The sequence below is a fragment of the Trichosurus vulpecula genome, chromosome 1 (genome assembly GCF_011100635.1).
Source record: "Trichosurus vulpecula isolate mTriVul1 chromosome 1, mTriVul1.pri, whole genome shotgun sequence".
NCBI lineage: Eukaryota > Metazoa > Chordata > Mammalia > Diprotodontia > Phalangeridae > Trichosurus > Trichosurus vulpecula.
Window position 1 is genome coordinate 36,694,516 of NC_050573.1, and position 14,297 is coordinate 36,708,812.

At 36.4% G+C, this 14,297-nt stretch overlaps 1 protein-coding gene across 14 annotated transcripts in view; it reads right to left on the reverse strand.

Annotated features, from left to right (window-relative positions):
- Positions 1 to 14,297, reverse strand: part of CLIP1 (CAP-Gly domain containing linker protein 1) — a 147,582-nt gene that overhangs the window by 32,100 nt on the left and 101,185 nt on the right. For all 14 annotated transcript variants that reach the window (XM_036752217.1, XM_036752223.1, XM_036752213.1 and 11 more), the window contains 2 exons: positions 11,184 to 11,300; positions 990 to 1,096 (listed from right to left, as the gene is read on the reverse strand). In XM_036752217.1, coding sequence (XP_036608112.1) covers positions 990 to 1,096; positions 11,184 to 11,300 — 224 coding nt within the window. The remainder of the gene's footprint in view (positions 1 to 989; positions 1,097 to 11,183; positions 11,301 to 14,297) is intronic.

Genomic DNA, 14,297 nt, shown 5'->3' on the forward strand with positions numbered 1-14,297 from the left:
TGCACTTATTTTACCTAGTTCTAAAACAAAATCAGTAGTGAAGATTGTTCATTTGGAATTGCTGATTTTATCATCTTTTGAGTTTCATTTTCCTGTTCTTTGAATTCTTAGTGTCACTCATATAAATGGAGTCTATTAAACTGAAAAGGATTCTATCTTTTTCAGTCTAACTGCCAGCTAAATTCAAATTTCCAATTATACTATTCCCAGAACTTTGAACTACATGAGCCAGGGGGAGCCAGCAGCAACAGAAATGAGAAAAATGTGTCTGCTCTGAAATCTGAGCAGCAGAGATACAATTTGAAATACCTATTAGTGTTAATACTTCTCCTGATCCCTCCCCATATACCATCTATTCTATTAAAATCTACTTACCATAAATATCAGCCTAATCAATAAGACCAAAAAGGAGGCTGCTTTTTCCAGTTCCCTTGCTTTTTTTTTTAATGAGCAAAAATCCATTTCTCCCTCCTACCTCTCCTGACCCCATTGAAAAAGAAAGAAAAACAAAATCCCTTGTAATAAACATGAAATCAAGCAAAATAAAATTTCCCACACTGGCCATAGCTAAAAAAGCATATGATTCAACCTGAATTGTGTGTCTACTCTTAGACCATTTAAAATGATGTAAGGACAACTGTGCAGTAGGCTTTTTTTTTTTTTAAATAACATCTCATGTGGCGTACTCTACTCTTCAGGATACAACTTCTACTTCATAGTTCCAAAGTGCTTTACTAAACAAGATGTGAACTGCAGACTGCACAGCTTAGGCGGCCAGTACAATTGTTCATCCTTATCTTTTCCATTAGCTGGGATACTATTTCTTTTTATTAAAAAATAGTTATCCTTGTTCTACACATAAGCACAAATGTATGGACTGAAGTATTGAAATGAAATTATTTCATAAAATTTCCACATGTATGCTGGCTAAATAATGGCTATATAGCAATTTATACCATAAAACAGAAGAAACACAACACAGCACTTACATTTCTTTCCTGAACTCCTCCATTTTTTGGTTCTCTACTGTGAGACGTTCCTTTGATTTGTTCAATTCTTCAACATTTTTAGAGTTGTTTTCTTTAAGTGCATCCAACTTCAAGAGAAAAAGAAATACAACTCAAGTTATTTTGTGCTGCAGTGAAATGTATGGAGCCCTAAAAGCTACTCATTCAAATGGGTAGTGAGAGGGGATTGTAAAGTTGGCTCTATGGGAATGGATTAAAAGGCAGCATGTCCGCATTTTACAGTGCCAAGATCCCTCAGTTCTGAGTTAGAGGATGTGGGTCTCAAACTCTGCTCTGAACTCTGGCTTGCTGGGAGACAATGGGGTAGGCCCTTCCCCTCTCTGGATTTCACTTTCTACTACTAAAAAATGAGAAGGGCGAACTGGATAGCCACTAAGATTGCTTCCAAATGGAAATTCTATCATCTACAAAAAGCTACTGTAAACACAGAATGCACATCATTATTAAATTAAATTAAATCATTATTAAACAATATTTAAACAGAAACTAAACTTAAAATCCCCTTTAATCTTCAAGCTTTCTCCAAGGTTTTCAGTTATATGTACTATTTTCTGCAGAAATCTAGACAGACAAGACCACTCAAATAATATACAAAGCACCTGCTATGTGGTAAGGCTAAATGCTGTGGGTGATACCAAGAAGATTAAGACATATTCCTTGGCTGTTAAGACACAGCCAACATGTAGGAATAGAAGCAGAAACCTAGCTGAACTCTCCCAACATTTCCTTTAAAATAACACATCAAATTGAATTCTAGAGTGGCAGAGCCAACAAAAGAACAGGCAGCAGCGATGGGGAACCTGTGGCCCTCTAGATCCTCAAGTGCAGCCCTTTGACTGAATCCAAATTTCACAGAACAAATCCCCTTCATAAAAGGATATGTTCTGTAAAACTTGGACTCAGTCAAAAGGCTGCCCCAAAGATCTAGAAGGCTACATATGGCCTCAAAGCCACAGGTTCCCTACCCCTGGACCAGAGTAAGGCATTTTTCCAGCCTAAGACAACTCAGGAGGTCAGGAGAGGTCTGTGACACTGAAGTGGCGCTTGTCCAGAACACTATGGCAGCAGCAGTTGGCCTTAGGCCGCTGTAACAGTGGTAGCAGCAGCTTCGAGAGCTCTCGGCCCAGAGATAGTAAAGGAGTCAGACAACTGATCAGAAGAAGATTGCAGGGGAACTTGGGCTGGCATTGGGCAAGGGTCCCTGTTGCATTGCCCATATACAGTTCTAGAGCAGAGAGGATCACTACCACTTGCAGCTGCATGAGAAAAGAGGTGTATCCAGAACAATGAACATACCTCTCTTCAGATCACACCACCTTGGAAACATTGAAAACTTACAGATCCCCATAACTAGCTCTGAAAACAAAAGAATGAAAAAGCCTGAAGCTTGAGACAGCCTCCCACCCACCCAAGGTGAAACAGAGCCCAACTTTAACATAAAGTTCTAAGTCAAGAAATAGGCTGGAAAAATGAGAAAACAATAAAAAAAATCTGAACATAAAAAGCTTCAACGGTGACTGGGAAGATTAAGATACAAACTCAGAAGACAACAATGTGAACACAGCCACAAGTACAGCCTCAAAAGAGAAAAAAAACCGCAAATCAAACACAAGCCCAACAAGAACTCCTGAAAGAGCTAAAGAAAGAGATACTAGTGGTAGAAGAAAAATTGGGAAAAGAAATAAGACTAATGGAAGAAAATTATGAAAAGAGAATTAAAAACTTGGTAAAAGACACACACACACACACACACACACACACACACACAAATACTAAAGAAAACAGCACCTCAAAAAACAGAATTGGCCAGACAGTAAAAGAGGCAGAAAAAAATTCACTGAAGAAAAGAACTCTTTTCAAAAGCTAAGTCAGCCAAATGGATAAACAGGTACAAAAGTTCACTGAAGAAAATAATTTCTTAAAAAGTATACTAGGTGGTGCAGTGAGTAGAGCACTGGCCCTGGAGTCAGGAGGACCTGGAGTTCAAATCCGGCCTCAGACATCTGACACACTTACTAGCTGTGTGAACTTGGGCAAGTCACTTAACCCCAATTGCCCTGCCTTCCCCCCTCAAAAAAAGGAAAGAAAGAAAAAAAGTATAATTGTGCAAGTGGAAGCTAATTACTCTATGAGACATCAAGAAACAATAAAACAAAGTCAAAAGGATAGAAGAAAATGTGAAATATCTCATTGGAAAAAAATGATCCAGAAAACACATCAAGGAGAGATAATTTAGGCATTATTGGGCTACCTGAAAGTCATGATGAAAAAAAAGGGGGGGGAGGGGCAGCTAGACACGCTTTTCAAAAATTATAAAAGAAAACTGCCCTGCTATCTTAGGATCAGAGAATAAAACAGAAATTGAAACAATCCCGCCGATCACCTCCTAAAAGAGATCATAAAATTAAAACATCCAGGAACATTACAGACACATTCCAGGACTCCCAGGTCAAGGAGAAAATGTTATAAGCAGCCAGAAAGATACCGTGGAGCCATAATTGGGATCACACAAAATTTAGCAGCACCCACATTAAAAGAACAGAGGGCTTAGAATATGATATTCCAGAAGGTAGAGGAGCTAGGGTTACAAGAATACCTACCCAGCAAAAATAAGTATAATCCTTCAGGGGGAAAAAATGGACATTCAATGAAAGACAGCACTTTCAAACATTTCTGATAAAAAGAGCTAAACAGAAAATCTGACATTCAAACAGAAGAGTCAATAGAAGCATAAAAAGGTACATATGAAAGAGAAATCATATGGGACTCAATAAGGTTAAAATGTTTACATTCCTATATGGGAAGATGATATATGTGATTCCTAAGAGCTTTATTATTATTAAGAAGGAGTTTACATAGACAGAGGGCACTATTGTGAGTGGATTATGCTGGAATGATCTCCAAAAGAGAAGGGTTGAGAAAGAGGAAATGAAGAGGGAGAAGGGTAAAGGGAGAAGAAGAAAGGAGAAATTTATCTTATGTAAAAGAGGCATGCAAGGAAGATCTTTTACAGTAGAGGGGAAGATGGGGGGGGGCGTGGTATGTGTGACAGGCAACACTTGAACCTCATTCTCATCAGAATTGATTCAAAGAGGAAAGAATATTTATACACAGTAAGTCAGGTACAGAAATCTATCTTACCCAACAGGAAAGCAGAAGGGGAAAGAGATTAGAGAAGCATGTAGGGAATAAAAGTGAGGACACATTAAGGAAGTTAGTGACCAGGAAAAAAAACAGACTTTGGAGGTGGGATAGGATAAAAAGAGAGAGAGAGATGGATAAACAAAAAAATAATTGGATGAAGGGAAGTACACAGTTAGTAATCATAATTGAATGTAAATGGGATGAACTCACCCACAAAATGGAGGCAGAAAGCAGGATGGATTAGAAATCAGAATCCAACAATATGTTATTTACAAAAAAAACACTTGAAACACAGATACACACACACAGTTAAAATAAGGGGCTGGAGCTCTAGTCTTTTTAAAGTACTCCATTTCATTAAATATTCATTTTTTTCCCTTGAAGGATTATACTCAGTTTTACTGGGTAGGTTATTCTTGATTGTAATTCCAGATCTTTGCCTTCCAGAATTATCAGCCTCAAAGTCCTCCATTTCTTTAATGTGGCAGCAGCTAAATCTTATGTGATTCTGACTGTGGCTCCATAATATTTCAATTATTTTTTCTGGCTACTTGAAGTATTTTCTCCTTGACTGGGAGTTGTGGAATTTAATATTCCTGGGAGTTTTCATTTTGTGATCTCTTTTAGAATCAGTGGATTCTTTCCATTTCTATTTTGCTCTCTAGTTCTAAGATAGCGGAGAAGCTGAAGTAAAAAGGGAATGGGAAGCAATCATGATCTCAGACAAGGTAAAAGCAATAATTAATTTTAAAAAATCTTGCTAAAGAGTACCATTGATAATGAAATAATATCAATACTAAATAAACATAACCAAATGGCAAAACATCCCAATGCTTTAAGGAAAAGTTAAACCAGTTACAGAAAAAAATAGTAAAACTATACTAATAAGGGACCTCAACTTTCTCCTCTCAGAACTAGGTAAATTTAACCTTAAAATAAATAAGTTAAGGAGATGAATAGAATTCTAGAAAAGTTAGCTATGATAGACCTCTAGGGAAAAATGAAAGGGAACAGAAGAGTATATCTTTTTCTCAGCTGTACATGGCACGTCCACAAAAATTGACCACGAGGGCATAAAAACCTCACAAACAAATGTAGAAAAGCAGAAATATTAAATGCTGACATCAATTAAAAAAAGAGGAAGAGTAGATCAATGAATTGGGCATACAACTTAATACTAGAAAAAGAAGAAATTTAAAATCCTCAATTGAATACCAAAATAGAAATCCTGAAAAATCAAAGGAGAGATTAATAAAACTGACAGTTAAAAAAGAAACCACTGAATAAACAAAACTAGGAACTGGTATTATGAAAAAAAAACCCAACAATAATGAAATAGATAAACCATTGCTTAATTTGATTAAAAAAAAAAAGGAAACCAAATTGCTAGTATCAAAATTGAAAACGGTGAATGCATGACTAATGAAGATGAAATTAAAGCAATTATTAGCAGTTATTTTGCCCAATTATGTGCCAATAAATCTGATAATCTAACTGAAATGGATTAATATAAACAAAAATATAAAGTGCCCAGATTAATAGAAGAGGAAGTAGAATACCTGAATAACTCTATCTTAGGAAAAGAAAATTTAAAAGCCATCAACGAACTTCCTAAGAAAAAATCTCCAGGACAAGATGTATTCACAAGTCCTACCAAATGCCTTCTATGAAACAAACATGGTGCTGATATTTAAACCAGGAAGAATAAGAATAAAAAGAAAACTATAGACCAATTCTCTAATAAATATTGATGTGAAAAATTTTAATAAAATACTATCAAAGAGATAATACACTATAATTAGGGGGGGATATAACTAGGAATAGAAGGCTGGAACAACATTAGGAAAACAGTTAACCATATCAATCAAAACTATGACCATACTGGTAACAAAAACAGCAAACAACATGATTATCTCAAAAGATACAGAAAAAGTTTTTGACAAAATCCAACATTCATCTTATTAATAACACTAAAGCAAAGAAATCAAAAGAGCATTCCTTAAAATTATAAGTAGTATCCATCTAAAATCAAGAGCAAGCATGATCTGTAACGTGAAAGTGCAATTATTGGTAAAGGATACGCCTTCACCATAAATTCAGGGATGAAGCAAAGATATCCATTACTACCATTATTATCAAATGTTGTACTAAAAAAGCTAGCTATAGCAATAAGACAAGAAAAAGAAACTGAAGGAATTAGAATAGACAAGAAAACAAAACTATCATTCTTTGTAGATGACGTGGTGGTATACTTATTGAATCCTAAGGAATCAACTAAAAAAGTAGCTGAAACAATGAACAACTTTAGCAAAGTTGCGGAATATAGAATAAAGCCACATAAATTATCAGCATCTCTATATATTGCCAACAAAACCCAGCAGGAAGAGATAGAGCAATTCCATTCACAATAACTACAGACAATATAAAATATCTGCCAAGACAAACCCAGGAACTATATGAACAGAACTGCAAAACACTTTTCACACATATAAAGACAGATCTAAACAAACTGGAGAAATATGAATTTTTCATGGGTAGGCTGAGCCAATATAAGTGACAATTCTACCTAAATTAATTCATTTACTAAGTACCATAACAAATCAAACTATCAAAGAATTAGCTTACAGAACAAGAAAAAGTAAGAATATTCATTTGGAAGAACAACAGGTCAAGATATTAAGGGAACCAATTGGAAAAATGTGAAGGAAGGCAGCCTAGCAGTACCAGATTTCAAACTATGTTAAAAGGGGTAATCACTAAAATAATCTGGTAGTGAATAAGAAATAGTGATGGATAGGTGAACTAGATTAGGTACACAATAAACAAAAGTAAATGATCATAGTAATGTAGCATTTGATAAACCTAAAGATCGAAGCTTTTGAGGTAAGAACTTAATATTTGACAAAAATTGCTAGGAAAATTCGAAGGCAGTTTTGCAGAAACTAGGTATAGGTCAACATCTCACACCATATAGCAAGATATGGTCAAAATGGGTATATGATTTAGACATAAAGGGTGATATCATAAGCAAATTAGGGGAGCGTAGGAAATTACTTGTCAAATCTATTGACAAAGGAAGAACTTATGACCAAACAAGAGACAGAGGGGATAATGGGAAGTAAAATGGATAATTTTGATTACAGTAAAGCATTTTGATACTATAAAACGTTTTTGCACAAACAAAATCAATGCAGTCAAGATTAGAAGTAAAGCAAGAACCTAGGGGTAAAAATTACAGCAAGTTTCTCTGATAAATGACCCACTTCTCAGATATATAGGGAACTGAATCAAATTTATAAAAAAGCCATTCCCCAAATGATAAATGGTCAAAGAATATAACAAGCAGTTTTCAGAAACAGAAATCAAAGCTATATAGTCATATGAGAAAAAGTGCTCTAAATCACTATTGATTAGAGAAATACAAATTAAAATAAATCTGGTGATAAATAACATTCTGATAATGAATTCTGATAAAGTTCGATAATAAAATAACACTTTGCACCTTAGATTGGCTAACATGATAGAAAAGGAAAATGACAAATGCTGGACACAATGTAAAAAAACTGGGACACTAATTCACTGTTGGCAAAGTTGTCAATTGATTCAAAAAATTCTGGAAAGCAATTTGGAACTATACCCAAAGGGCTATAAAACATTTTTGACTCAGCAATACCACTACTAGATCTGTATCCCAAAGAAATCAAAGAAAAGGAAATAGGACCTATAGCTACAAAAATATTTATAGCAACTTTTTTTGGGAGGGTGATGGCAAAAAACTAGAAACTGACAGGATATTCATCAATTGGGTAATGGCTGAACAAGTTATGGTATATGATTGTGACGGAACACTATTGTGCTATAAGAAATGATGATCAGGATGGCTTTAGAAAAACCAGGCAAGACTTGTATCAACTGATGCAAAGTGAAGTGAGAACCAGGAGATCACTGTATACAGTAATAGCAATATTGGAACAATGATCAACTGTGAAAGACTTATTTACTCTGATCAATATAATGATCTAAGGCAATTCTGAAGGATTTATGATATCCACCTCCAGAGAGAAGTGAATTCTGAGTGCAGAGTGAAGTGTTTTTTTCACTTTATTTATCTTGCTTTATTTTTCAACATGGCTAATATGGAAATGTTTTCCATGATTTCATATGTATAACTGACATATTGCTTGCCTTGTCAATGGGTGGGGAAAGGGGAAAGGACAGAATTCGGAACTTAAAATTTTAAAAAAAGAATGCTAAAAATAAATGAGTGAAAAAGGAAAAACATCAATGAAATATTTGAAAATACACAGAAGAGAGCAGAAGGAAGTTGTGTTGGTAAGCAAAATGGGCTCTTAGCACTCAGTTCAACCAAGTGCCCTTAAAGAGTTTGGTTTTTGTTTCCTTTGAGTAATTCAATGTATTTCATTGAGTCTTACTAGGTGCTAAGCCCCAGGCCCAAACCCCTATTACGTGCTAAGCCTATGTGGGTGTGAAGTTCCCAGGGTACTAAGGGGAGGTGCTAACTCAAGAGCCAATCATAGGAGCCTAAGTTCTGGTCATTCAGATGACGTTTGATGACGTCTGATACCGTATAAGAAGAGAAGACAGAGCTATTTGAGCAGGGTTCTCACTCTTGGTGGTGTGAGATGATTTGGAGACCCTGGGCAGCTGTAGCTAAGAGCCCTCCAGCTTGTAAACCCAGATGCTGGGACTTTGTTAAACTCTGGTAACTATGTATTGGGATTTGAATCAGACAACATCTGTCTGTCAATGTTTGTAATTTGTTTGTATTTGTTCTGAAGTTCAGGGTGCTGGCTTTTTCCCCTGAACTAAGTGAGTGATATTTGTATGCTGAATTAAAGTAAGCTTGTCAACCCCTTAATGTTGCTTTCCTTAGTAAAGCAGATTAAAAGAACCTGGGCTTTTGCAGCGTGCTGGCAGCATTCTTGTTGGGCTTGTGTTGGTCTTTCACCCCCACAACAGCTGCTAGTCAGATTATTGAAACAGAAGTTCAAAATGGGATGGACAAGCAGGACAGTATTGATACTACCATGTTTAATTTAACATGTACTTTAATAAAGATTGACAGTTTCATATATATAATCCTCGCTTTCTGTTCTTTGTTCATAGAAATGTTCATAGTTTTTGATGTTAGGTTCATGACAGTAAAAAAGAAAATTTTTAAATAAAAAAGATGTAATCCTTGTGCCCATGGATCTAATAGTTCTGTAAGATATATAATAGAAGATACAATGTGAATGTGTAGTAAGAAAGGCACAAAGTAGTAGGGGAATTCAAAGGAGTGGTAGTTGATTGTAGGAGAGGGAGGAGGAGGAAGAAATTGGGGAAAGGTACATGGAGGATTTGAACCTGGCCTAGAAACCAGCAAGTCAATAAGCATTTATTAAACATTTACTATATTCTAAGCACTGGGCTAAATTCTGAGGATACAAAGAAAGGAAAAACAGTTGCTGTCCAACAACTACGTACAAACAAGGCAAGTACAAGGTAAATTGGAAATAATTTCAAATGAGAGGCATTAACATTAAGGAAGACAATAAAAGGCTTCTGCAGAAGGTGAGATTTTAGCTGAGACTTAAAGGAAGCCTGAAAGAAAAGATGAGGAGGGAGAGGATTCCAGGCATGGAGCAAGTGAAAATCAATTTATTTAGAAGTATTCAATCAGTTACCAAGCATTACTGTGGTTCTACCTCCACAACATAACTTGTTCATCTGTCTCCTCTCCAATCACAGTTTTTGGATCAGGCTTCTTCACCTCTCATTTCCTAACTATACTCCTGGCATCCAATCTCTTCCCTTTCCATTTTATCTCCCCATCAGTTGATAAATTATTCTTCACAAAGCATAAGATGGACTACGACCTTCCCCTGCTCTAGAATTACTTAGTCTACCACATCCCCTCTTGCTTACATTACTTCACAAAGATTTTCTCCCTGCCTCTAGCCTCTCAACTCTCTAATCTTTCCATGGTCTAACCATGTCACTCCCTTCATTCAAAAACCTTAAATGATTCCTTTCTGCCATAAGATAAAAGACAGGCCCTTTCCCTAGCTTTTGGGGTCATATATCACTTGCTTGCAAACCAGATTTTCCAGCCTTATTTCACATTACCCTCCGTCCTACATGAAGACTATTTTCCAGCCAAATACAACCACCTCAACATGTCAGTCCCCACTTCTGTCTATTCTTTCAAACAGTTCCCCATGTTTGAAACAGACTCTCCCTTATCCCCATTTTTCAGAATGGAATGGCCAGGGGTGTGCTGGAGAAGAAGAAAAAAGAACCACCCGATACACTTTTAAACAGAATCCACATTATTGCTATTTTCTCCATTACTTTCTTAATTCTAGGCAATCAACAAAACAATAAATCAAGCCCTGATCTGTAGTATTTGCCCATTTCCAACATGGAAAATTTAGCAATCAGCTGAGATTCTGGCTATAACACATCCCTGTATCAAGGCTCATCTCAAGTACTACTATTTTTATAAAAGTTTCCTAGATACTCACAGGTAAAAGTTGTCTTTTCTTCCTCCAGCTTTCCTAGAGTTTGTTGGGATCTCTGCATTGCCCTAATGATATTCTCATCTATATATTTATAATATTCCCTCCAGAAAGATTCTTGAAAGGCAGGACTGTGTCCTTTTTAGATATTTGTATCTAGGCAAAGTACCTCTATGTAGTAGCTTAGTAAAACACAAAGAAGAAGTCCCAAGTTCTACAGATCCTTTTGCATGTAACCTCTTTATATACTGATGATGAACAAATTTCCTATGAGCTAAGGAAAAAAGGCACTTTTACTATGAAGTGGTGGGCTTACGTATATTTTTCCAGCATTTCCACATTACTAATACATGAAGTTATATTCACAAATATGGATCCCATTTAAAAGCACATCAATTACATCACAATCAAATGCAGACCATACTAGTGACCAAATATCTAATGAAGTTAGTAGCAATGTTTTTTCAAATGAAAAGCAATTTAAAATTACTTCATTTTTCAGTTTTTCATTTGTTTGCCTGGTATCCTCCAAGGAAGCAAGAGTCTCAGTTTTCTCTTTGGTCATCTGTTCCATTAGCTGCATAGCATCTTCTGCTGTTTGAGCAACCTAAACGTAAGAAAGTATAGTAAGCAGTGGCTAAACCAATTAAGGCAGCCTAACAACCAATGTTTTCAATTAAAGCCCTCTAGCTACTTTATGCAATCCTAACAGTAGGCATGAATAGTCTGATTTAAGTCCAGGGAAATATGTTGCTGTGAGGAAGTGAAATGCTGACTTTGTTTAAACAAATAATTTGCACACAGCTGAATTTTCTCAAAGTAATCAGGTACAGCATCTGATTCAAATGCTGATGTACTTGTTATTATCAAGTCAAGGTCTTTGAGGGTTAAGCAGAACTTGGACAAAAACCTTTAGAAAACAGTTTTACCTTCAAACAGAAACAAGTTAATTCTGAGGCATTTAAAGGTAAATCAAGTATGTCATGTAGAATACAAGCTAACAGTGAATACAGGCATGGCTATGAGGAGAAGAAAACATGAAGGTCAAGAGGTTGTTGCAAGACCAACAATCAGTAATTTCGAAAAATGTAACACTAGAGTTCTACTCTTTTCTTTGATGCACTAATATTTAAATGAATGATAACAGTATTGTGACTTGCCACTTACAATCTGGGAAGCCTCTGGCAAAGTTTTCAGATTCTAAATGCATAAATGACAAATGAAATTGAAAACCAAGTAAAAGACGCTATCAGTTTGTACCATCTTACTATTGAGTAAATTGGTAAAAACGATAGTGACACTTCTTCAATTTAAAAAATCATTATGCCTTTCACTCACTGTTTTGGAACTTGGCTTTTTTATGACATTCAATTAGGTACCCACATGCCAATGAGATTAGACATCTGGTAAAGAATCTCCTTTCAAATGCTACTAAAGGTTTTGTTTTACTCAAAGCTAGTTATAGGTAGTCAAAGATAACTAAAAGGAACAATTTTGATGTGGGATAGGATTTCTGGTCTATAGATAGGTCAAAGGAGCTTAAGAATGCCTTAAAAATTTCATACTTCAAACTGTCAAGAAACCAACAAGGAGAAATTCTATTCTGGGTGAGTCTCACCAACAGGGCAGAACTGGTCGCTGCAGTAGAAATAATGGTAATTTTTTTAAAGAAAATTTTAGATGAACCTACAGTTATCCCTTCCACATCACAGGGGTTAGGGCCATGGTGCCCCTGTGACCTGAAAAATCTGCATAAAATTTTTTGACCCTCCCTTTGTACCAGAGAAGAAGTTGAATTATTTTCTTTTTCTTTTATGGAGTGTTTACAGCACCTTATTGTAAAATTTGAGTTAAATGTTAAGTCACAGGCTCTGTGACATCTGTGGGCCATCTGTGGCTTCCAAAGAACTCCCCCCAAAATTCCCATTTAATTTGTTATGCTGACCCACAACATATCAAGACCAAAATGGGGAAACGGATAACTGTATTTCAAAAGGCTCAAAACAATAGCAGGCAGAAGTCTATGTACTAAAATTCCACAGGTGAAATTAGTGTAGAAAAATGAGAAATGATGCTACTAAAGAAATTCCAAAGACAGAAGAAAAATCATTCCAGTGAGGAAGAAAAAAAGAAGCTGTAAAGAGACTAATGTGAATATACAAAGAATTCACTAACCAATTTAAGATGAGTGAGGCAGCATGGTAGAGTGAAAAGAACATTGGCTCTGGAGTCAGAGTCAGAAGTCATACTTCTAATTCTGAACTGTGTGACCTTGGTTAAGTTACCCTATCCCTAAGCCTCAGGGAAAGGGGGTTGGACAAGTTGACCTCTGAAGTCACTTCCAGCTCTAGATCTAGGATCCTTCGATAAGATGTTTAAAAACAAAAACATATACAAAGGGAAGAGGCAGGGGTAACAAAGGATGAATATGAAAACCTAGTACAATGCTGAGTTATACTTGTCAAAACCCAGGATGAGATCAGTTTGGAAAGAAAAGTACAAAACAAAAAAGGAATTATTTTTTAAAGCTACAGTGGGGGAAAGAGGAGTAACCCAAAAAAGGTAGGACTGCTTCCTGGAGCAGGTGGCCAGGTGGGTAATGACTAGCCATGCCACTCAATTCTTACTTTGCTTTTGTTTTCTATGCAGAGATTAGAGTGCTGCTGTACTCTTCACCCAGATTAGACCACATCTGGAGTATCGAGATCAGTTCTGGTTGTACCACTTTAGGAGAGAAACTGATAAAATAGAGGACAAAGAAGGACAACCAGGACTGTGAAGGACCCTACAAGAATAAATTGAAGATTAGGAGATATTTGGTCTATAGAAGATAATTGGAAAAGACTGTCATATGGAGGAAAAATTAGACTTGTTCTGCTTGACCCTATAGGATGGAACAAGGAGCAGTGGATGGAAGTGTCAAGGATGGAAATGTAGGCTCATGTAAGGAAAAACTTCAACACTGAGAGCCATCCCAAAGTGGAATAAGCTAGCCTGGGAGGAAGGAGATTCTCTTTTATGGAGGTCTTCAAGTTAAAGCTGAATGACCACCTGTCAGCCAGGATGTAGAGGGGATTATTTTTAGACATGGACTAGCTGCCTGTGTTAGCGTCTTCCAACTTAAGTGCTATGATTTTGTGAAGTGCTCAATGTATAAATAAAGTATATCCTTAAACCACTGAAGTTAGTATTTGGTGTTAGTAATTATATAGATGCCCAATCCCTCAATCTTTGGAATTACCGTGTATGACTGAAGGGTCTCTAGCTCTCTAATTCTCAGAGTAAGCTTGCTCTTGTCTTTCCGTAAGATCCGATTCTCACTCTGTGATTCTAGGAGGTTTGCTGAAATATTACTGTTGGTTTTTGCCAACTGACTAATCTCTTTCTGGAGAGTAAAGTAGTTCTCTGCCAGCTTCTCCTTCTCCTTCAACTCCTTCAGGAGCTCTTCTTTCTTCAGCATGACTTCTCTGTGGTTAGCAAGGAGGTTGTTATTCTCTTGTATTAGCTTAGCTTTCTCAGCAGTGGTCACTTCATGGCTCAGCCGGAGATCTTCCAATATCTTGGTGAGGCAGCTGTGCAGGTCTTGCAATTCTGACTTGGATTT